The sequence below is a fragment of the Cynocephalus volans genome, chromosome 12 (assembly GCF_027409185.1).
Source record: "Cynocephalus volans isolate mCynVol1 chromosome 12, mCynVol1.pri, whole genome shotgun sequence".
NCBI lineage: Eukaryota > Metazoa > Chordata > Mammalia > Dermoptera > Cynocephalidae > Cynocephalus > Cynocephalus volans.
The window spans coordinates 12,987,993-13,010,767 of NC_084471.1; the positions used below are offsets into that span (position 1 = coordinate 12,987,993).

At 56.4% G+C, this 22,775-nt stretch overlaps 1 protein-coding gene across 1 annotated transcript; it reads left to right on the plus strand.

Moving 5' to 3' along the window:
- Positions 1–7,495: 7,495 nt before the first annotated feature.
- Positions 7,496–21,716, plus strand: IL2RB (interleukin 2 receptor subunit beta). The gene is made up of 9 exons (XM_063076369.1): positions 7,496–7,583; positions 7,941–8,055; positions 9,081–9,159; positions 11,444–11,549; positions 12,953–13,101; positions 14,267–14,438; positions 15,283–15,382; positions 17,586–17,670; positions 20,958–21,716. The coding sequence occupies exons 1-9, from the start codon at positions 7,496–7,498 to the stop codon at positions 21,714–21,716; spliced, it is 1,653 nt and encodes a 550-aa protein (XP_062932439.1).
- The last annotated feature ends 1,059 nt before the right edge of the window (positions 21,717–22,775 follow it).

The window sequence follows — 22,775 nt, forward strand, 5'->3', positions numbered from 1 at the left end:
GCTGCCTGTCCCCACTTTCTTTTCCCTGTTCCAGCAGCCTGGGCTGACGGGGACTCCCTCGCCTCCCACACGCGGGCCTGCCCCCCCCACCGAGGCCACTCACCTCAGTCCCCTCCACGCCTGGCCTGGCCTTTGGCCATCTGGCATGTTCAGTAAATGTTTGCTGAATGAATGAAAGAAGGAAAGGAGGATAGAGGAGGAGGAAGAGTCTCGTGGGTGCACGCAGGGCAGGCGATGCCGTCCCCGGGGCGACACTGTGCAGAAACGGGCTGCCCCTTACCAGCGGTTCGTGACTCTGGCTTTGCTGGGGATGTGTTTTTTCTTCATATGTGTTTTTAAAGTTTTAACTGAATTCATTTATTTGGGGGCAGGAAATACATTCATGTGGCACAAAAGGATCTATAGAGAAAAGCATCCTTCCTACCCTTCCTTCACCTGGCTTTCCTCCCCGGAACAGCCAGTGTTCCTGGTTTCTTGAGAAGTTTCCAGAAATGTTCTATGCATAATACGTCTTGGCTATTATTCTCATCGTGGTGATTGCTGTGTTTATTGCCCTCTCCTGCCGCCAGAAACCCTGCCTCCAGGGGAGAAGCGGGCAGGGGAGCAGCGGCCTTTACCACCAGCCGCCAGCCGGGGAAGCGGGAAGCGTGGCCGCAGGAGGTGCTCTGCCCTCGCCTTACCGCTCCATCCTCCCCACGTGCCCAAGCGGGAAACGTCATCCCCTCGTTCTGCAGGTGTGAAAGGCAAAGAACAGGGAGACCAAGTTCCCCCAACTGCCCAGCAGCCTTGACCTCAGGTCCTGCTTTTCCTGGCAATGCTGCCCCGAGTTCTCATGCCTCAGCTTAGCTCTGAGGTTTGCAGAAGGGAGTTGGGCTTGATTCCATTTTTAGGGCTTTCCATTCCACCTTCTCCCATTTGCAGCGCTGCGCTCCCAACTTCCCCTGCTGCTCACCCTCTCCCCTTCTTCAGGAGAGGCAGCAGCTTTCCATAGGAGCCCTCTGAAGTGGGGCTGGAAAAGTCCGGAGAAAGGGAGGAAGCGGCTCTGGGGCTGGGACTGCCCGGGGCCGTGGGCCTGTGACACTGCACCTAAATAGCTGTGCGTTTGAAGAGAGGACCGTAACTTTTCATCATTAAAAAAGGCCCCCAAAATATGAAAGAAAAATGAAAAACATGAATTTTAAAAAGTGCCTTGAGCTGACCAACCCCCTCCCAAAGGGGAAAGAAAAGAGTGGGAATCATGACTTGAGAGGAAGAGGAAGGTTCTAGAATGTTCAATAAGTGGCCGTCAAATTGTTCATGAAGTCCAGATAAATAGCTCTGAATGCTAAACTGAATCAGGGGCTTCCTGGAAGGCTGGGTAAAAAGGGGGGTCTCTGAGATGGCCGGGTTGTAGGCTGAGAGGAGGGGGGAGCACTGGGACACCTAGAGGGACAGGTGTGAGGCCTGGGTGTGGGTATGACCGGATGAAGGTGTCAGAGGCTTGGCTGGCTTGGGCGAGGTGGGGTGGGGGTAGTGTAGGAGGGAGAGGGCCTGCACCCCCTTGGCTCCGGTGTGCAGCGAGGCCCCTACTTGGGAGTGATTGTGTGATTGTGTGCGCGCGCGCATGTGTGTGTCTGCGGCCACAACACCCACAGCGACCGCCCCCCCAGCGTAGGAGGGAGATCTTTATCTGGTCTAGGTGCTTCAGGAGTTTCAGGCTTTCTCACCAGCCTGATCTCTCCCGCCTCCCCACCCCAGGCCTTGCCCCCTCCATTCTCTGCACAGGAAGTGGGCTGGCCTTGGGGTTTTAGTATTTGCGGGTCACAGCAAGACAACTACCTGGGCCACCAGAGCCGGCACAGGTCCTGGGGAGATGGCTGCGGTCCCAGCGGCAGGGAGGCCTGGAGAGAGCGTGCTGAAGCCCCATGTCTCAGCCAGGTGATGCCCCACTGAGCTCTTACCCTGCCCTGCCCAGCCCCGGGGAACCCCAAGCCTCCCTCCCGGCCCATGGGACCAGCTAGGGTAGCTGAGAGTGAAGTTTGTGGGGAAGACTTTTGGCCCTGACTCAGTTTCTGCAGCAGGTTTTGCCTGAACTTCCATCCCCCAGCCTTATCTTAGAATCCCTTGGGGATGGGGTGGGCCCTGCTCTCATGGCTCCAAGCTTGAGAAAGAGCTGGTCTCCAGTTCCAGGCTACCCCTCCTTCCCAGCCCACCCCAGGGGAGGCTAGGGGCTGCTCTGGGATGAGGGTCTTCCCTGGGCCCTGTGTGCTGAGCCCTCAACACAGAGGCGTGGAGGCCGGAGCCCTGGGTTCCAGTCTGGATCTGTTCCCCACTTGGTGGTGTGACTGGACAGGTGAGCGGCACCTGCAGGTGGTGGGGATGGGATTCCCTCTCTGGGGCTGCCTGGAGCCCATGCTTCTCCTCTGCTGGGGGCCCAGGCCTTCCACCCTTAACTATGCTTGTGGCACCTCAGGGGTGGAGTGAGGTGGCCGAGGGGAGAAGCCATCCCCAAGGGTCCTCTTCCTTCCCCCATAGCCAGGATCCCTCACTCAGCTGGGGAGAGGCCCTGGAGTAAACAGCAAGAGGAAAGCACTGTGTGTGTGGGGGGGTGGGGGGTGGCCAGAGTGGAAGAAAGGAGATGGGCCCATCAAGGTCAGAGGTCAGGTGGGACACATCACGGCTACAAGCTCCCGCTTTACTGTCCTGCCCCGGCCTATGTGCCCCACATAGCGGCAGAGGCCTCAGACTGCACCTGCCTGGGTTCAAATCCCACCTCTACCCACCGCTAGCCTGGGCAAGAGGCTGACCTGTTCTTCAGTCCCCTCGCCTGAAGAAAGGAGTAACAATAGTACCTACTCATGGGTTGCTGTGAGGACTACATGCTGTAATATCTCCAAAGTGCTAAGGACAGTGGTGGGCGCACAGTGAGAGCTGTGGGTTAGTCACCGTCAACATTGTCATCAATATCAGCAGCAGCAGCATCTAACTTGAAATCAGATGACCTGGGTCTTAGCAGCTCTGAACTTCAGTTTGGCCACTGATGAAATGGTGGTCCGATGGCCTCTTCGCAGGGGTATGGTGGGGACCTGTTGAGTCAGTGGGGGTGAGCGGCTGGTAGTCCTGCAGGGCAGGGCACACGCGTGGGTGTGTGAGGCCCAGAGGGGAGGGTGCTTGAGATTCAAGGTCCTGTGCTCTGCTTGTTCTCACCTAGGCCTCTTCCTCACGGTGTGACCAGGTTGGGATACTCAACCTCCCCCTGACTCAGTTTCCTCCTTGCAGAACAAGGGTGCGGACTCAGTGACTGCTAGGAGCATCTCTGGCACCTTCCATTCTTTCCTCCCCCTGACCTTGCCCTCTCTGTGAACATTCCTGCACCCTTTCGGTGATAGGTGGCATGGAGCGGACCCTAGACGATGCGTTCCCCTTCTGCTGGCTCGACTCTTTGCTGGGGCCTGTGGTTTGGCCCTAACCTTCCTCTGATCTTGCACTCTTTGCACATTGTCAGAGCTGAAAGGTCCCTCTTGATGCCTGGGCCCGACCTAGGGTGACACCCTTACAAAGTGTCAACAGTGCCCTTGCCCCAGAGCAAGGCTTACATGATTGAGTATGTAAGGGGCACAGATGGGGCTTGTGAAAGCCCCCTCATTGGGCTCTGCACTTCATGGGGTCCCAACTTTGTGCCCTGTGCTTTTGGGGGATCCAAAGAAAGAGGCACCTAGTCTTCACCCCAGGGGGGTTGCCCTGCTGGGGGGATGGTGGGCCAGGCAGGGGTGAACCCCTGCCATACCCAGAAGCAGTGCCTGCCATTGGCCCGTGTCCTGCTGGGCCCTGACTCCCCCGGGCAGGGAGGCTGTTGGCCTTAGCTCTGGGACCTGTATCTGGAACAGAGTCTGGTAGGGGTGGACAAATGTAAACTCTGTGGGAAGGGGTGTCTGAGGAGTTGCGGAAGGGGAGGGCCCCTGCCTGGCTCTGGGTAATCTGCTGTGGCTCAGATTCCACATCTCAGCAGCTGTGAGACCTTGGGTAATGTGCTTCACCTCTTTGTGCCTCAGTTTCCTCATCTGAAAATGTGGATAAAAAGAGAATTTCCAGCAGCTGCTCTTATTGCTGCATTTAAAGAGATTAGTAACCTCTCAGTGAATGACTTTTGGGTGTGATCCAGGGGGCAGCAGGGCAGAGAGGACGTGGGTTCTGATCCCAGCTCTGTGCTGAGCTTCCCACGTGACCTCGAGCAAGGCTTTCCCATTTCTGGGCCTCAGTGTCCCCACATGTAGAACAAGGGGTTGGGCTTGCTTAGAGAGCCCTTCCAGCTCTGACAACATGCGGGTCCCTGAATCTCATTCCTGAGACATCTGCCTTGGGAGATGGTGTCCAGCGTGTCAGGGCCAGGGCGCTGGGTCCCTGCTCTGTACTGGCTCTGATGTCAGCCATGAGACAGCCCAGAGTCAACCAAATAGCTCTGCTTTTTTTGCAGTAGTGGGGGCCTCTGCCCACATTCATTCATTCAGCTGCATTTATTGAGTTCCCACTGGATGCCAGGCCCTGTGCTCAGCAGTCTATGAAATGAGCATACTGCCTGGCCAGCCACTGGCCAAGGCCAGCCCTGCTGCTGCCATCCTGGAGGGAGAAACAAGGGGCTCAGATGAGGAAGGCCTCACCCTTCCCTGGGGAAATCGGGGAGCACTTCCTGGAGGAAGGAAAGAGGAGACTTTTGAAATGGGCCTCGAAGGATGGCAGGATCAGTAGGGGGCGGTGGGAGAAAGGTTGACTTGGGAAGCCATTTGGAGGATGAGTCCTAGTTTCCTGACTGCCTGGAGCAGCTGTCTGGTGGAGGCAGGAGGTGATGTGTGTGTGCATGTGTGTCCACGTCCCTGTTGCTGCAAGAGCAAAGGCGAGAGATGCTAGCCAGTCCTGGGCATGGAGAAGCCTTGGAAGTGGGGATTTAGGCTTTCTGGGCAGGCAGTTGGAGGTGGCCTTGAGAAATGAAGCTGGGTGCCGCAAGGTCTGGCTGCTGCAGAAGGGGCTGTGCTGAAGCCCAGGCTGGAATGACACTGGCCTGTCCTGAGAGGGTAGGGAGGAAGGGCCGGCATGTTGTCATTGGGGTGTCCTGTCTGTGGGCTTCCTGGATGGCTGGGTGCCGGGGCAAAGAGGATGAAACCAAACGGGGGCTAAAACACTGGGACAGAGGGTGTGATTGTCCCAACCCGAAAGTCAGCTGGGAGGAGAGCAGGGGCGAGCTGGGCTTTCACTGGGAAGCTGTGAGGATCTCCTGTCAGGGGGTCTCACAGGCCACTGGAGGGAGGTGGGGGCTTGGGGAGGTGAGGGCTGGAGCCAGTGAGAGACTCGGAGGGAGCAGGGAGGGGAGAGAGCGAGGCAGGAGCCCCTGTGGGGGAGCCCGAGGGAGGGGGAGGAAGGGGCCGCCAAGCTCACCGCCCAGGGGACTTGGAAGATCCTACGACAAAGGAGCAGGAGGGTGGGAAGGACACTGCACCTCAGCACCTCTCAGACCCTCTGCCCCCACCCCTCTGACTTGGGCCACCATCACCTCTTCCTAGAAGCCCCAACTCATCTCCCTGCCTCCCCCTTTGCCCACCCTGACCTGCTGCCCTCGCTGCAGTCTGGTTACTTTCCCCAGTGACCGTTTCCTCACTTTGCCATTCCTTGCTCCCAGCCCTGCAGGGGGTGGTGGCAGCCACTTTTTCTGCAGTAAGTTTCCACTGCGACAGGTTGTGGCCGGTGCCTTACATTTGTACTGAGCTGGAGTTTCCATAGTGTGGCTAGAAGGTCCCTGAGAAGAGTCCTCCTGGATAGAGACATTGTTAGTCACTGTGTCCCAAATGCTGGGGCCTGGGAGGGGTCTCTCTCGAAGCCCCCCCCGGGGGTGGTGTTGCCTACGCTGAAGTGGGAGGGTGGCTGCCGTGGTGTGGGGATCATTAGCTGGGCTGATGCCTGCAAGAGCAGGGGCTGGGGCCAGTATTTAGCAGACACTTATGGAAGCCTTCTGCGCTGCTTCTGAAGGGCTGGGTCAGGGATGTGTTTCTTTCTTTCCTGGGCAATCACATCATCACGCCTCACCTGGGTGGCTCACCTGGCCCCGCCTCCAGGAAGCTCACAGGCAGGTAGTGGTCCCCGCCCAGAAAAGGTTATAATGGCCCTTTATGCCTCAGTTTCCTCATCTGCAAAGTGGGGATAACAAAAGCGCCACCTTGTAAGGCATTGTGAGGGTTAAATGAATGGATATACATAAGATGTGTAAAGAGTGGCTGCTGAGTGTATTATTACGATAAGATTGTCACCGTGATTTCCCTTTCCTGAGCTAAATATTGCGATTTCTTTGTTTGCCTGATGCTCTGCCAGCTTCCTTGAAGCTGAGTTTTAGGAACCAAATTGCAAACACCCCATCTGTGAACAGGGGTGTGTCCCTGAAGGCCGGAGAGTGTCCAGGAGTGTCACTGGGGCCCTCTGGGTCGCCCACAGCCCACAGCCAGCTGGCTTGACCCTTGTCAGGGAGGAGGCCGTCCTCCTGCCCCCCATCCCACTCCCCCTCCTGTGGACCTGCGGAGGGGCCACTGGGGGTCTGTGCCTGGGTGTGAGGGGCTGAGCCAGGTGGAGTCTAAGGAGCCACCGTGCCCTCTGTCCTCTGTCCTCCAAGCTTGGAATTCCCTTTCCTTCGAGGCAGTTGGACTTTTGGAAAGGACAGAGGTTCACCTTCCAGAAGTGTCCTCTCCTGCTCCCAGGGCCGTTCAGGGCAGGGGTCAACCTTGTTCTCCTTGAGGGCTCCCCAGTGTTTGAAGTCGGAGCTGCTGTCTGCTTTGCAGCTTCTCTTCCCAAGCTTGCGACCGGCTGCCTTTAAAGATGTTTTTTTTTTTATTTTTATTTTTTTGCTGAATGCTTACTATATAACAGGTACTCTAGGAACTGGGGACCAAGGAATGAGCAAAACACAAATATCCCTGCCTTCACTGAGCTTACCTGACTCGTGTGTGTGTGTGTGTGTGCGCATGAGTGTGTGTGTGTGTGAGTGAGTGTGTGTGTGTGTGAGTGTGTGTGAGTGTGTGTGTGAGTGAGTGTGTGAGTGTGTGTGTGAGTGTGTGTGCGTGAGTGTGTGAGTGTGTGTGTGCGTGAGTGTGTGTGCGTGAGTGTGTGAGTGTGTGTGCGCGCGTGTGTGAAGAGAGAGAACAACTGGATAAACCATAAACAAGCAAAGAATGCTGTGTTGAATACTCATGTGGGCTTGGGGTGGTGAGTAACGAGGGGTGCTTTTTTAATACAGTCTGGTCGGGGAAGACCTCTAAGGAGGTCACATTTGAGCAGACACTTGGAAGAAGGGAATGAGCACGTGTAGGCAGAGGGACAGCAAGTGACAAGGCCCTGAGGCTGGACCACAGACCGTGCCCCTGAGAAGGTCGGGGCCCAGCCTGCCTCTGGGGCGGCCAGGGACAGGTGGGTTTTCACCTGTGCTTCTCCCCTCTTCCTCCCTCAGGGTTCCCTTCCTCAGCTCCACCCCGTGGATGTGATGGCAGCCCCTGCCCTGTTCTGGTGCCTGCCCCTCCTCATCCTCCTCTTGCCCTTGGCCACCCCTCAGGCATCTGCAGCAGAGAATGGTGAGGACTGGGGAGTCGGGAGAGCTGTATTTCCCTAGGGGAGAGGCCAAGGCCCTGCTGGAGCCCCTGCCCAGACCTGCTGCAGGGGGAGGGGGGAAGGGGCATGGAGGACCAGAGATCAGGCATCCACTTCCCCCTGGGCCCTTCGTTCTCCGCCCCCACCTCCCACTGCACATGCAGTCTGTCTGTGAGAACTTGCAGGCTCTGGGGCTCAGTTTCCTCCTCTCTGAAATGGGTCCACTAATCCCTTCTCTGCCCACCAGAGTGGTCTGCCTCCTCCTCTGGCAGGTGCAGGGTGCCGGGGAAGGGTGGTGGGCACCCTGCAGCCAGCCACTCACACCCTGTCTTGCCCAGCAGACACTGCCCAGCTTGCGTGTTTCTACAACTCGAGAGCCAACATCTCCTGCATCTGGAGCTGGGCTGGTGGTCTGCAGGGCATGTCCTGCCACATCCATGCCCAATTCAACAAACGGTGAGTGTGCTCTGCCAGCAACACTGCAGAATCTCAGGACGTGGGATCTTATGATCACTGACTTTGAGACTCTTAGAATCCCAAATTTCAGACACCAAGACATCTGTACTTGCAGAATCTTGGACTAATAGGACCTGCAGACTCTTAGAATCACAGTTGTTGGGACAAGGCTTGGAATCAAGGCATCATTTAAGAGAATTTGGGAGTCAGATATTTAGAGTCCTGGGACCTGGGTGGGGGTCCAGGCTGCGGTGGAGGGGCTGGAGATGAGATGGACAAGGTCATTTGGGGACATGGGGATGTGAGCCTGCTATGCCATGGCTGACTCCACTTTAGAGTTAAGGGTGGGGTAGAAAGGGGGCTCCCCAAGCTTTCTGAGTAATCTGAGATTTGAGAGACCCCTTGGGAAGCTGTGGGGACAGGGGACTGGCGAGTGGTTGGGGAGCCTGGGGGCTGGGAAGGAATTGGTGAAGGGGTCTCTGTGATCCAAACATGCAGGTGACAGGTGAGTGAGGGTCTGACCCCAGGCAGCCTTGGTGGGGGGCCAGGAGAAAGGGAAGACTACAGAGAGGTGTCTGTGGCAGAGGTGGATTTCATGGGGGTGGGGAGGGGGAGCCGGGAGGAAGGAGGAGGCAAAGATGGTTTGGGGCCCTGGATTCTGGGGATAGTGATTCCACAGGGCTCTGAAAGCCAGATTAGGGATGAGTCTTCACCCTAAGTCCCATGGAGCTTTGGAAGGCTTCGATGGGGAGGGCCACGTGCCTTGAACTGGTTTGTGTTTCTGGATTACTCTGGCTGCTGTGGGGTCAGGCTGGGATGAGGAGGGCAGGGAAATATGCTGAGTTGGGGGTCGGGGGAGGAACATTGTAGAACAGCTTGGGGAGCTGGCAGTGGCCTAGAGCCCTGCACAGACTGGCCTTGCTGCCTGGGGACCACCCTGAGAGCAGAGAAGTCTGGAAAGGGTCTCTTGGACCAGGTCTGTGGGTCCCTCCGTTTCTTCTAAGGAGGCTCTTTTGCTTTGAAAGGTCCTGGAACAAAACCTGTGAGCTGTTCCAGGTGAGGCAGACATCCTGGGCCTGTAACCTCATCCTTGGACCCCCAGATGTGAGTAGCCCACCTGGGAGAGGGTGGGGAAGGGATGAGATCTCGGGGTCCTCCAGTGCTGGGGAGGAGGTAGGCCCAGCAAGCATGATGGCCGGGGGCTTCTGCAGAGCGGCTGCAGGGCTGAGGAGGAGGCAGAAGGAAGGAGGCAAGAACGCAGGCCCGACCCTGGGGCGAGAGACCCTCAGAGTGTGAGGCCTCCGCCATCTTGCCTCTGCTCCTACTGTCCCCCCATGCTTTGTGCATCCTGTGATACTTCTGTATTCCTTATCAAGTGGGGAGAGTTCCCCAGTAATCATAATGACCACTATATCCGACTCTTCCTGAGGTCCTGGCAGGGCAGGGCGGTGTGGGGTTAAGAGTATAAGCTCTGGAGCTGGACCTTCAGCCCTGACTCCACCTTGCACCAGCTGGGTGACAACATTGGACAACCTCTGTCCCAGTTTCTCTTTCTCTGTGGTGGGAATAATAATGGCACATAACTTGTAGGGTTATTCTGAGGGTTGAAGCACTGACAACGCTGTCCAGAACAGAGCGTGCACTTGATACTGTCACCAATGGATCCTTACAACTCCATAGGTGGGCACTAGCACTGTCCCCTTCTTACCAGTGAAGGAACTAAGGCTCAAAAAGGTGCAGTCTGTGCCCACAGTCACACAGCCAGTGAGCAGCAGAGCTGGGAATGAACCCAAGCCTGTGGGCCTCCAGCCCAGGTTTCTCCTCATTGTGTTTGGCTGCCTCTTGCAGGGCACATGGCTGTGTCCACATGGGAGTGCAGCAAATTATTGTCCATCAAACCCTCCTGGGCAGCTGCAGATACCAGGGACACCGAGACCATATTCTTCAAGCATCCTCAGGTTATACACATTCTTAAAGGGCAGAAGGACCACTGAAAAATCACAGCCTGTGGACCAGATGCTATGCCTGTCCCAGGGAACTCTGCAGGTGGCCTGGCTTCCCATCCTGGCTCCACCTTTTCTTAGCTGTGTGACCTCAGGCAAGTACCTAAGTCTCTCTGTGCCTCAGTTTCCTCAGCTATAGGATGGGAATACTCGTGGTGATAGCACCTGTCTCAGCGCATTGAGAGAATTAAATGAGATAATATATGTAAAGGGCTTAGAGAGTGCCTGGCACAGAGGAAGTGCTCATCAGAATGTATTATTGGCAACGTTTTTACAACAATAGTAATTGTAATGATGATAATAATAATAATAATAAGAAGAAGAATAACAATAAGAATAATACTATTATTATCTGGAAAAACCTGGCCCCCATAGCAACTGTAGGAAAGCTAGGCAGGGCCATGGGGATGAAGAAGGAGGAATCGTTTCCTGACTGACCAGCTCTGGGAACTCTGATGATCAGGTTCAAAGTTTGCTCATAGTGGAGCTTGTGCAGGTCAGAGGGACTGTGCCCTGGATCTTGGACCCCAAACTACCACCCTGGACCCCAGAGCACCTGTCCTAGCAGGGTCTGCACCAGAGCCTCCTCCTGCAGGGCTGCTTGGTGGGAGGTCCCCGAAGTTCCTCCCAGGCAGCCCTCAGTCAGGCATGACAGGACTCACAGCTGCTGCAACTCCATGGGACTGTGGACACAGAGGCCTGGGTTTGAACCTGGGCTCCCCTGCTGACCAGCTGGGAGACCTTGGGCAAGCCCTTGATCAGGCCGAGCCTCAGGCTTCTCGCCTGCAGTAGGGGATGGACTGCGGGGAGCATCAGTGAGAAAAGCAGCCAAGGCACCTGCCCACAGGAGATGCTCAATACCTGGCCATTTCCTTCCAGAAAAATCAGCCTGTGGGGGTGGGGAGAGATGGGGGAGGGGAGCCTTTCACACTCAAATCTGTTAAACAGGTACAGTTCCAGACCTGTACCTTCCTGGGCGTGTGTGGCTCACCTGCTTGCAGACCTCTTGTGACGGGAAACTCCCTCCATCCCAAGGCAGCTCACTTTGCTTTAGACCAGGGGTTGGTAAACTACTGTGGTCCATGGGCCAAATCCAGCCCACTTCCTGTCTCTATAAATAAAGTTTTATTAGAACACCATTCGTTTACACGTTGTCTGTGGCTGCTTTGCACTACAGTCACAGAGTCAAGCAATTGTGACAGAGACCATGTGGACTGCAAAGAGTTGCTACCTGGCCATTTACAGAAAATGCTTGCTGCCCCCTGCCTTAGATGATGGGACATGTGGAGGGGCTTCTGTCCTCCCGTTGTCCTTGTCCCCAATGGCCTCTCCCTTCCCCAGCCCCAGCAGCTGGCAGCTAAATGCCTGTCTTCCTTCCCTTGCAGTATCAGAGTCTGACCGCAGCGGACACGGTCAACATGAGAGTGATGTGCCGTGATGGGGAGCGGTGGAAGACGGTGATGACCCAGAGCTTCAAGCCCTTCGACTACCGTGCGTGAGGACCCCACGTGGGGCTGGGGCAGGGGCAGGCACCTCCTTCCCTAACTTGCCCTCTGGGATCCTCCCTGCTTTAGTCTCTCTCCCCATCAGCTTCCACACCCACATCTGACCATCCCACTGCCCTCAGGATGAAGTTCTGGCTCCTTACCCTGGCATTCAAGGCCGCTCGGGGTCTGCCTGGCCCTCCTCCCCAGCACTCCTCCTTTTGCCACCTATGTTTCTGCTATGACCAAAGGCCAGCTCTCCAAACCCAGCTTGCCCATCTGTGCCTCTGAGCCCTGCACATGCTGGTGCAACTGCCTGGAAGGCTGTTTCTGCTGGGAAAACTCCCACTCATCCTTTAAGGCTCAGCAAAGAGTCACCTCCTCCTTCAGGGAGTTTATGTCCTGAGCTGTCACTGGCTGATTGTGGGTCTGCCTCCTTCACTGGGCTGTGAACTCCCTGAGGGTAGAGTTTCTGCCATCCCCGTGTTTCCTTTCCAAGCACCCAGCACTAGGCCTGATCACAGCTGCGTTCTAGGAAGGGTTGTTGAATGACTGAGTGCCTGCCCACCTTCAGCCCCTCCCTCTGACCTTGAGGGCCATCTCTAGAGAAGAGGTGGAGCAGAGGGTGAGGTTCAAGCAAGGTTCAAAATGCAGCCCTGCCTTAACTGGATGTGATCCGATGGACAGACCATCTTATGTGTCTGAGCCTCAGGTTCCTCATCTGTAAAATGGGGATAATCAGAGTTACCTACCGTACGGGGTTGTAAGGAGTCTGTGAGCTGAGGCACGGGAACTGCTTAGCATATAGACAGTAAACATTCACTTATTATTCGTGTAGTTCTACAGAGTCTACAGAGTCTCAAAGTTGTAGAAACTTAGAGCAATTTAATTACAGAATTATAGAATGTTATAATCATCACATTTAAAATACACGAGATGATCCGTGTAAAACTCTTGGATCAATTCTAAGTGCAGAGAAAGGTTGCCCTGACTCGGTCATTCAGCAGATATTTAATCACGTACCTGGTAATGTTCCAGGCACCAAGGACACAGCAGACAACAAAGTCCCTGCCCTCAGCAAGCTCATAGTCTGGTGGGGGAGACAGAAATGAATAAAGAATCCGAACCAGACATTTAATATGTCGGGTGGTGGTAAGGGCTAAGAAGAAAAATCAAACAGGCGAGGGGATAGAGTGGTGGGTGGTCTGGGAAAGCTTCTCCAAATAGCTGATATCTGAGCAGAGACCTGGAAGAGGGGAGTGGGCAGGTCCTGAGGACCTGGGGGGTGGGGGTGGGTAGAGAATCCTGGAGGAGGAACAGCAGGTGCAAAGGTGGAGGGGAGGCATGGCTGGGCTCTGTCACCTCAGCATCGTGATCCGGCATCGCTGGCTTCCCCTCTCCCATCTCCAGTTCGCCTGATGGCCCCTGTCTCCCTCCGAGTCACTCACATAGGAACCCACAGATGTAACATAACCTGGAACATCTCCCAGTCCTCCCACTACGTTGAAAGATCCTTGGCGTTTGAGGCCCGGACACGGTCCCTGGGCCACAGCTGGGAGGTGAGTGGCTCTGTCCCAACCTGCCCTGACTCCTCCTTCCTGTCGTGGTCCATGACCATGTCCTGTGCCGTCCATCCTTCATCTCAGCAAAGCAATATCAGCCGCAGGCAGATGACAGGTGGCTGAGTCCTGCCTGGTCTGCCCACTCCTCTCTACATGACCTCCGCCACCCTGGGGATGCAGCTGGTGGCAGACTTCAGGCTGACATCAGAGTGAGGTTTGCAAAGCCAAGAGGCAGGCAACTGCCCACACTGTGAGATGTCAGAGGCTTGGGAAGCCACCTTTCCACGCTTCGAATCCAGCACACTCCACACCCCTGGGGCTCCGTCACTCGTTTGCTCGCTCACTCATTCCTTTATTCGCTCTGCACACTCACATGGTATTTCCTGAGCACTGACTATGTGCTGGACGCTGGGGAGAGAGTGGAGGGTCAGACTGGCAAGTGTCCCCATCTCAGGAAGCTCACATGGGTGAGGGGCGGGCAGCTGGCAGACACATGAACAGGAGACTGTGGGGTACTGGTAAGATCGACTGAGAAAACTAAATGGCATAGGTGTTTGAGAGTGACCGGAGCAGGCTACTTCGGATTCCAGTGACCAGGGAAGGCCTCCCTGAGATCTGGGGGTCAAGAAGAACCTGACGCTGCAAAGATCTGGGGAGGGTTTGCAAACAGAGGGGACACCCCTTCAAAGGCAGGGCGCTGCCTGTGTGTCTGGGAAACGAAGAAGCCAAGAGAGCAATCCAGAGGTGGGGGAGGTCTGGGTGACGACCCTCTTTCTGGCCCCATGGAGACTAGACGGTAGCGGGGTGCAGGTGGAAGCCAGGAGACCAGCTGCAGGCTGGAGAGTTGGTGGCAGCTCAGACCTGGGTTGGAGGTGGGGGAGAGGAGAGAAGGGGTTGGGTCCAGAATGGTTCCGAAGGTGGAACCAGCTGACTGGCACCTACTCAGGATGTGGGGGATGAGAGAGGGGAGGGATTTAGGATGATTCTGGGTTTGCGGCCCCAGCTGCTGTGTGGTCAGGGGCCTTTGGGTAGGATCAGGAGAGAGGAGGGGTGTGGCTGGTGGCGATCAAGGAAGGCACTGCCTTTCTCAGGCTCCCAGCTGTGCCATGGGAAGAGAGGTGGTCAGGGGGGACTTCCATTGACAGCCGTGTCTCTGCCCCAGGAGGCCCCCCTGCTGTCCCTCAAGCAGAATCAGAGATGGATCTGCCTGGAGACACTCACTCCAGACACCCAGTATGAACTCCAGGTGCGGGTCCTGCCCCAGCGAGGCGAGAACACAGCCTGGAGCCCCTGGAGCCGGCCCCTGGCTTTCAGGACGAGGCCTGCAGACACCGGTGGGTAGCAGGGCTGGGGAGGGAGCTCAGGCAGGAGGGGTGGCTCTGGGGACAGCTGGTGGAGGAGGAGCTGCTGCATCCCTCCCTCCTGGGGTGGGGGACAGTGCTCAGCTCCTCCACTCTGCCATCATTCACCCACTCGAGGTGACCCTGCAGGGTGGACCCACTTTGCAGATGGGAACAGGGGTTCAGTGAGGGGTTGAGACTTGCCCATAGCCTCATGAGTTAGCGGGGGGACCAGAAAGGTTCTCTGCACTTTCTGTACCCTGACACCTCAAACTCCTGGTTTCTGCCAGGGCTGGGGGTAGCTACTTCCACCTCTCAGCCTCATCTGTAAAATGGGTACCGTGACACTGAGGCAGGGCCACTGTGATGGAAGCTGGCGATGTCCCTGTAAGCTTGCTGCATAGCAGGTCTGCTGGGCATCTGGGACCCTGGGCAGGCCGGCCCCTCATCTCATCATACTTGAGTTCGATCTTAAGCAAGATCTGGGGGTCTCTAAATGGTGCTCAGGGGAAGCGGGAGGGAGGAGTGTGGCTGGGTGGAGCCGGGCTGCCGAGGGGCTGCGGGCCCAACAGTGGGCCCATGGGATCTGTCTGGAGCCCGAGATGCTCTTGGAATGCCACCATGTCCTTTCTTTTTAGCATCCAATCTGGCTTCCCAGAGAGGGTGGGCTTAAGCAGAACCCAGCCCCATTCCCCCCACCCCCTAGGCACAGGCATACCCGCCAGGGCCCCCGTAACCAACAGGATGTGGCCCCAGGTGGAGGTGGGGGTGCTGGAGGGACCACTTGTCTAACCCGTCTCCTTGCTTCTCCCCCTGCACCCCACCCCGGCCCCGCCAGCCCTTCCTTGGTTCGGCCACATGATTGTGGGCCTCAGCGGTGCCTTGGGCTTCATCATCTTAGTCTACTTGCTGGCCAGCTGCCGGTACATCGGCCCATGGTAAGAAGTCCCTTCTTCCTTCACGCTTTCATCTAGCACGTGCCTGTGCACACACGCACATCACCTGGGCAGGCCAGGTTCTGCACCGAGCCCCCTGCTCTGACACACTGTGCTTCCTCTGCCCTCCCAAGAGTCTTCCCTCTCAACACCTGCCCTTTCCCTGCGACCCACCCCAAAGGTAGAACCCCACGGAACCAGCTAGAGAGAAGTAGGGAGGCAAAGCCCTCTAGGCAGAGTCTTGTGGGGGGCCTCCCCAGATCATTGCTCTCAGGACTGAGGCTCTGTGTGTATATGTCAGCTGTCTACGTGCACATTAGTGTTTGCTGAGAACACAATGGCAAGCCACATGGGTGTGTCCCAGCTCTATGGAGCTCACAATCAGTGGGAGAAGGCAGGTACTTATTAATCACACATGTATGTAATGACACACCATGATTAGGACAGTGAAGGAAGGTGCCATGTATCTGGAGCAGACAACAGGGAGAGGAACCTCTGCTGGGTCCACAGGGGTAGCTTTCTGAGGAAGTGACTATTCTGTTGAACTCTGAAGGAGTAATGTACCAGGTGGCTTGAAGGGGATGGAGAGAGCGTCCCAGGCAGAGGAAATGTCGTGTGCAAAGGCCCTGAGTAGGAAGGAGGGAGGAACATTCTAGGGACAGAGTGCAGGGAGGCTGGTGTGGCTGAAGACCAGAAGGGGCTGGGGGACAGGGCTGACCTGGGCAGTCATGGGAGGGTTTCCACAAGAGTGAGACAGGGTTGGCATTGTCAGCTGTGACTCTGGCTGCTGTGTGGAGAGTGGCCTGGTGGAAGGCCGAGTGGTGAGGAGGTGCCACTTCTACCTAAGGGACGCTGATGCTCCCTGATGGTGATAGCCCTGCTTCTCCCAAGAGGGGACACAGCACTTCACAGTTTGCAAAGTGCCTACCTGCATCCTCTCATTTGACTCCATGATACTGGGAGGCAGTGAGTTGGGGGCTACCACTCCCTTTTAACTGATCCCAAGATGGGCCAGAGAAGTCAGCTGTCCTGCCCAAGGCCACACAGCCAGTTAGTAGTGAGGCTGACAGGAATGCCGTTCTCCTGACCCCTGTGGTGGTTCTCAGCGTTATCAGAGCCCCGTTTCCTCTTTATTCTTCCACCCCCACCAGCTCCATGCAGGCCTTCAAGGCAAACCACTCCCTGCTAAGTGGCCTTGACCCAGACAGGTGGAGTTCGCTCTTACCTTGCATGGCATTGCACTGTGGGGGAATCACAGTGGCCTGACTGCCCTCCTCCTGTCATTCTTGCTCCCCTCAGCCATTCTCAACCATGTCACTCTCCTGTTTAACACTCTTCAGAGGCTGCCCACTGCACCTGGGATATGCCCTGACACTTGAGGGCCTCCACCGCCACTTGAAACCTTTGTGCACATCAGAAAATGGTGCCTTTTGGGCCGACCCCGTGGCTTACCCGGGAGAGTGCAGTGCTGGGAGTGGAGCGGTGCTCCCGCCATGGGTTCGGATCCTATATAGGAATGGCCGGTGCGCTCACTGGCTGAGTGCGGTGCGGGCGACACCAAGCCAAGGGTTGCAATCCCCTTACCGGTCACAAAAAAAAAGAAAAGAAAAGAAAAGAAAAGAAAATGGTGCCTTTTTCTTCAGACAGATGCATATATGTCCCAGGCACTCAGCTTGGCAAGCAGAACATGGGCTGGAATTCACCCCCACTCACCATCCCCCAAAGCCAGATGCCCTTGGGCAGTGTGCAACCTGAACCACCATCCATGGCAGCCCTGACTGGAAGGCCTCTTTTCTACCTCTCTCCTCCTGGTTCACTCTGCTCCAGCCATCTCCACCCCTGACTATTCTGGCTCATGTGGGGGAGTCATTCTCCCCCACCTCTGATCCCCTGTATCCCCATCTTGCATGGCACTCTGCTTTTTGTCCCCACAGAATGAATAGTAACGTTGCATGCTTGCTTCGTGTCTGTCTCCCCATCAGAATGTCAGCTCCTTGACAGCAGGGACCTTCTCTGTTGGCCATTCTTGTGTCTCCAGTGCCCAGCATAGTACCCTCCCATAGTGGGCACTCAGTCCGTACTGGTTGGATAAATAAATGAATGTAGCAAGGCTCGGTGCCCTGCCCTCAGAGCTGTGGGCTGAGGCAGGATACCGTGGCCCTTCCCACTCTCACCCTCTTCCCCTTCCTCCCTCTCCCCTGTTCAGGCTGAAGAAGGTTCTGAAGTGTCACATCCCAGACCCCTCGGAGTTCTTTACCCAGCTAAGTTCAGAGCACGGAGGAGATTTCCAGGTAGGAGTCTGGAGGTGGAGGACACAGGTGGGCAGCGGTGCATGTGGGGTGAGAGGTGGCACAGGAGGAGTGGTTTTTGCACTTCGTGAGTGGAGACACAGTGCTGGAGCAAGCAGTCTCCTGGGTGGGCACGAGCTCCTTTCTCAGCTCTGGCACAGGCACTGGCAGGCTGAATGGCACCTTCTATCCTAGCTGGACTGCCTGGGTTCTGACCAGGAAGGGTTCCACTCCTTCCTGGCTGTGTGACCTTGAGCAAGTTACAGAACCTCTCTGTGCTTCAGTTTCCTCACCTGCAAAATGGGGGGAAAAATAATGTTGCTATACATATTGTCCTGAGAACACTGCCTGGCACATAGTGTGTGCTTAAGGGACCCTAGCTGGAATTACTGTCTCCAGCCTGTTGACCAAGCAGGACTTGCCGGTGCAAGTGTCCCTACCCCACTGCCTGTGCACACCTGCTCTGTGGGGTTAGTGCCTCTCTACCCTTGTAAAAAATTCCTGGGCAGCCTCCATAAGTAACCATGGATACTAACTGAGTGACTCTAGTCACTTCGAGTCACAAAACATAGATCCACTTTAAAAGTGCAGGTCCATACAGTAGTAACACTCTGAACTCCATTGAAGTTCAGTCCTCTCCCCTTCCCCAGCCCCCACCCACCGCAGGCAGGAAGCTTCAGGGGGGAAGGGGGATGGAGGGCCGCTCCTACCACCCTACCCTCACTCTAGCCTCCCAAGGTTGGGACAGAGGGAGGTCAGGAGTTGCGAGGGGCTGGAAAGCCATACCAGACCAGAGCCATTGTGAGCTGGTTTTGGTGTTCTCTATCATGGCTGATCAGGGCCCCTTCTGGAATTCTTTGGAAAACTCCCAAGACTGAGAATATCTTATCTACATTATTCTTGATGTGGGGGAATGCATCTTAAAATTCTTCCCTGAGCCCTGTAGGTAGTGAGATCCCCATTGATAAAGGTATCCAAGCAAGCCTTGGCTGACTGTGTGTTGGAAACATGGCAGGACGGATTCCTGCATTGGAACTGGTTGGAGTCTGGACTAGATGCATCCTCAGGCCTCTTCCAGCTTGATGTCCTGATTCTATGTGCCTGGGACATTTTGAAGTGGGAGTGGGGTTCTTCCCAGAGAGCTGCAAACCACTTCATCTTCCCCTGAGGCCATCCTGGGTCTAGATGCTTGGCCCAGTGTGTAGAGGCGGTGTCTGGAGGAGGCCCTGGGGAGGCACGATGTGGCGGGGGTTGGGGCTGGTCAGAGGGATCCCTCTCCTCTGCAGCTGGGTGAAAGACCTACTCCTCTCTGTCTATTCCAGGACTCCCAACTCCAAGGCCACAAGGCCACCACCCTGTTCAGGGGATTTGGTAGTGTGCGTGCGAGGAGGTGGATGAGTTTATCCTGCACCCCCTTCAGGGCACTGTGGGTGGAGGCTCCGGCCCAGGAAGTGGCTGACCGCACACAGCCTGGGGTGGGGTGGGGGGGCAGTGAGCCCCTGTCACGCCAGTGCTGGCCACAGGCCTGGCCTCTCCCTCTTGTGGCCATATGCTTAGAGCTGCCACTTGGCTCTGCCCTCCACTGCCTCCTCTAGTACTGCTGACCTCACCCAACCCATGCTTTTCTCTCCTCCTAGGCAGTGGCCCCTCTTTCCCACCTTCAGTTTTTCCTTTCTGTCTCTCTCGGCCTTGTCTCCTGTAACAGAACTCCTGGTTTGGGGAGCGAGCAGACTTCTCTGAGTGGTGCGTGCATGTGTGTGCGTACACATGAAACAGCTGGCTCAGCCCCAGGACTCACCCTGGAGAGGGAAAACTGGGGCGTTTCTCTGCTGGTTCATGAATTCATCTGAAATGTACTGATTGGGCCCTCAGGCCCTGTGCTTAGGGGGCCATAGTCCATCTGCTAGGGCTCCCAGGACAGAGGGCTGTCAGGATTCTTGAACTCACCCACCTGAGGCGCCCGTTACACCACCCTGCCTCACCTACTGGCCCCCACACCTCTGCTGTGTAGGCTGCAATTTACCCTGTGCCAGGTATATCCACCTCCATTTTCTTACTTGACATTTTCCTGGAGGCTCGATAGATAACAGTGAGGAAGTCAGTTAAGAGATGGCTAACCATTGTGGAAATTGAGGCTCGGAGAGGAGCAGTGGCCTGTCCAGGGTCACACAGCTAGTGAATGCCAGGGCTGGGGCTGGCACTCACTCCTCGCCAGGGCTCTCTGGACTCCTGAGCAACTGCGATGTGCTCTGATGGGTATTTTCCTCTCTCCATGGAGGGAGCGGGTGGGAGGCTGGGGGAAGGTTTTGCAGGGCACTGGGAGAGAGGGATAAATTGGGGGATTGTATTAGTCCATTTCTGTTGCTTATAACAAAATACACAGAACTGGGTGATTTATAAAGAAAATGAAATTTATTGCTTATGGTTTCTGAGCCTGGGAGGTCTAAAGTCCAGGGAACACATTCAGTGAAGGTCTTGGTGCTGACGACAGTGACAGTAGGGTATCACATTACAGAAGTGGTGGAGCAGAGAGAGTGAGAGAGACTAACCTCCTCATTCACTCTCTTTTTAAAGCTCTCCAAACCATGCCCATGACCAGCATTTTTAATCCATTCACTACCGCACAGTCCTGCAATCTAATCACCTCTTCAAGGCCCCACCTTTCAATTACCATAATAGGATTTCCCACCCTCAACAGTTACAATGGGGATTAAGCTTCTAATATATGAAATTTGGGGGACACAATTCGATCAATCTACAGCAGAGATCATCACCAGAGATGCTTCCAAAGCAGTGTGACCGGGGACCCTAAGTTCCAGCTCAGTCAGCAGCTGGCCTGTGATCAGGGTCAGGACATGGCCCCTCTCTGGGCATCTGTAAAGTGATCAAGATGTGCTCTCAGGGCCCTTTTTGCTTTGGCATTGGGTGGCTGATTCACACACTCGCGCTCGGCCCCACCGGACACTTTGAGGATTCTCTCCTTTGTTGTGTCCCCAGCACTACAACAGCGCTAGGCTCACAGCAGGTGCTCAATGAACAGCCACTCTTGAGGCAGCAAACACTGTCGCGGCACTACTGTGAGCCAGGAAGGCCTGTGCTGGGGCTGTGGGTCTGGAACCCTCCCTGGGCTGGTGGGATTGTGGGGGCTACAGTCAAGAGGGCTTCCTGGAGGGCAGCCCTGGGCTGATTGCTGAAGGACGAGTTAGGAGTTGCTGGGGAGAGTCTGGGGCAAGGGGTGGGAGGGACAGAGTAGGCCCCACTCACCCTCCCACTGGCGTTTCTCCCGGCAGAAGTGGCTCTCCTCGCCCTTCCCCTCGTCCTCCTTCAGCCCTGGTGGCCTGGCGCCTGAGATCTCTCCGCTGGAAGTGCTGGAGAAGGATGCCAAGGCCACGCAGCTGCTCCTGCTGCAGCAGGGCAAGGTGGCCCCACCGTCGCCCTCGACCAGCGGCCGCTCGCTGACCAGCTGCTTCACCAACCAGGGCTACTTCTTCTTCCACCACCCGGAAGCCTTGGAGATCGAGCCCTGCCAGGTGTACTTTACCTATGACCCCTGTGCAGAGGAGGAGCCTGACGAGGGCGGCCCTGGGGCGCTCATGGGGTCTCCCCTCCCACCCCTGCTGCCTCTGTCGGGGGAGGACGATGCCTACTGCACTTTGCCCCCCGGGGATGGCCTGCTGCTCTTCTCCTCCAGTCTCCTTGGTGGCCCAAACACCCCAAATACTGCCCTTGGGGGCACTGGGGCCAGTGAAGAGAGGCTGCCCCCGTCCCTGCAGGAGGAAGACCCCAGAGCCTGGGCCTCCCAGCCCCTGGAGCTTCCTATCCCAGGAATCCCCCACCAGGTGGATTGCCAGTCACCCCTGGAACTGGCACTGGGAGAGGCTGGGGAGGAGGTCCTGGCCCCCAGCCCTGGGGAGGGGGCTGGTCTCCCTTGGGCCAGCCCTCCGGGTCAGGGCCAGGTCAGGGCCCTTTCCTCTTGCCTAACCCTGAACACTGATGTCTACCTGTCCCTCCAAGAACTCCAGGGTCAGGACCCAGCTTGCTCGGTGTAGACAGGTCGCCAGGGGTGGGAGGCAGGGGGCTGCCTGCTGTTGCACCAGGCCTGAGGAGGGCCCAGTTCAGGACTCTGTCCTTGAGATAGTCCATTGCTTAGGAAATTCAATGTCCAGTTGCCCCCCGGACATCGCCGCCCAGATGGCCTCCCCCAGCCCCCTCCCCCAGCCCATCCACTTCCAAACCTCAATTGCTGCTCCCTGGTTCCACCACCCAAGCCAGGAACCATCTTTATTGTCCCTCTTTAATCACAAAGTCCCATGAGTTTTGTTTCTGAAGCATCACTCCTCTCCAGCCCCACGGCTGGTTGCTGACATCAGTTCTCGCAGCTCTCCAGGGGTCTTCACCCAACCTCTTCACTGGGCTTCCTGCTCCAGTCTCACCCCCTCCCACCCACCCTCCACAGGACAGCCATGCTCCTCCCCTGTTCAAAACTCTGCCATGGCTCCCCACTGCCCTTGGCACCACTTGGGCTGGCACTCACCCCTCCAGCATCATGTCGGGACATTCCCTCTGGAACCCTCACAATGGTCCTACTGAGTCCCTTCGAGTCCCCTCATGCCCCCACACCTCTGCACGTGCTATTTGCTGTGCCTGGTGTGCCCTCTCCCTCATCTAGGTGACAAACTTCCCTTATCCTTCAAATGCCAGTTCTGCTTCCCCTGGAGGGAAAAACTACTTCCCTTAATGTGCCCAAATTTCCAGCCTCAGTGCTTCAAGGAGAAGCTCTCAGGACCACAGGGGGGCTGGAGAAAGAGGCCTTGTCACTTCTCCCTTGGGATCTCTCATGACCTCAGAATGCTTGGCTGCAGCATCCTTGATGCTGTGGCCCAAGTATGGACACAGATCCCCCGCAAAGTGGGTACCTGCTGGATCATTCCACAATGGCTTCACAGATTCATAAGGGAGGCTGCTGGAAAGTAAACCCTGGAGTCCAAGCAGCCCAGGCAGTAGCCTCTTCCTAGCGACCAGTCCTGATGCCGCCCAGGGCAGCCCACGCCTGAGCCCCTTCCCTCCACCCTCCACCAGAGGGGTCTCCGCTGCAGCCCAAGGACTGG

Coding starts and splice junctions, on each gene's coding strand:
- IL2RB (XM_063076369.1), top strand. CDS start 7,496: ATGGCAGCCCCTGCCCTGTTCTGGTGCCTGCCCCTCCTCATCCTCCTC. Junction 9,160..11,443: donor TCATCCTTGGACCCCCAGAT/GTGAGTAGCCCA, acceptor CTTCCCTTGCAG/TATCAGAGTCTGACCGCAGC. Junction 15,383..17,585: donor TGCCGGTACATCGGCCCATG/GTAAGAAGTCCC, acceptor TCCCCTGTTCAG/GCTGAAGAAGGTTCTGAAGT.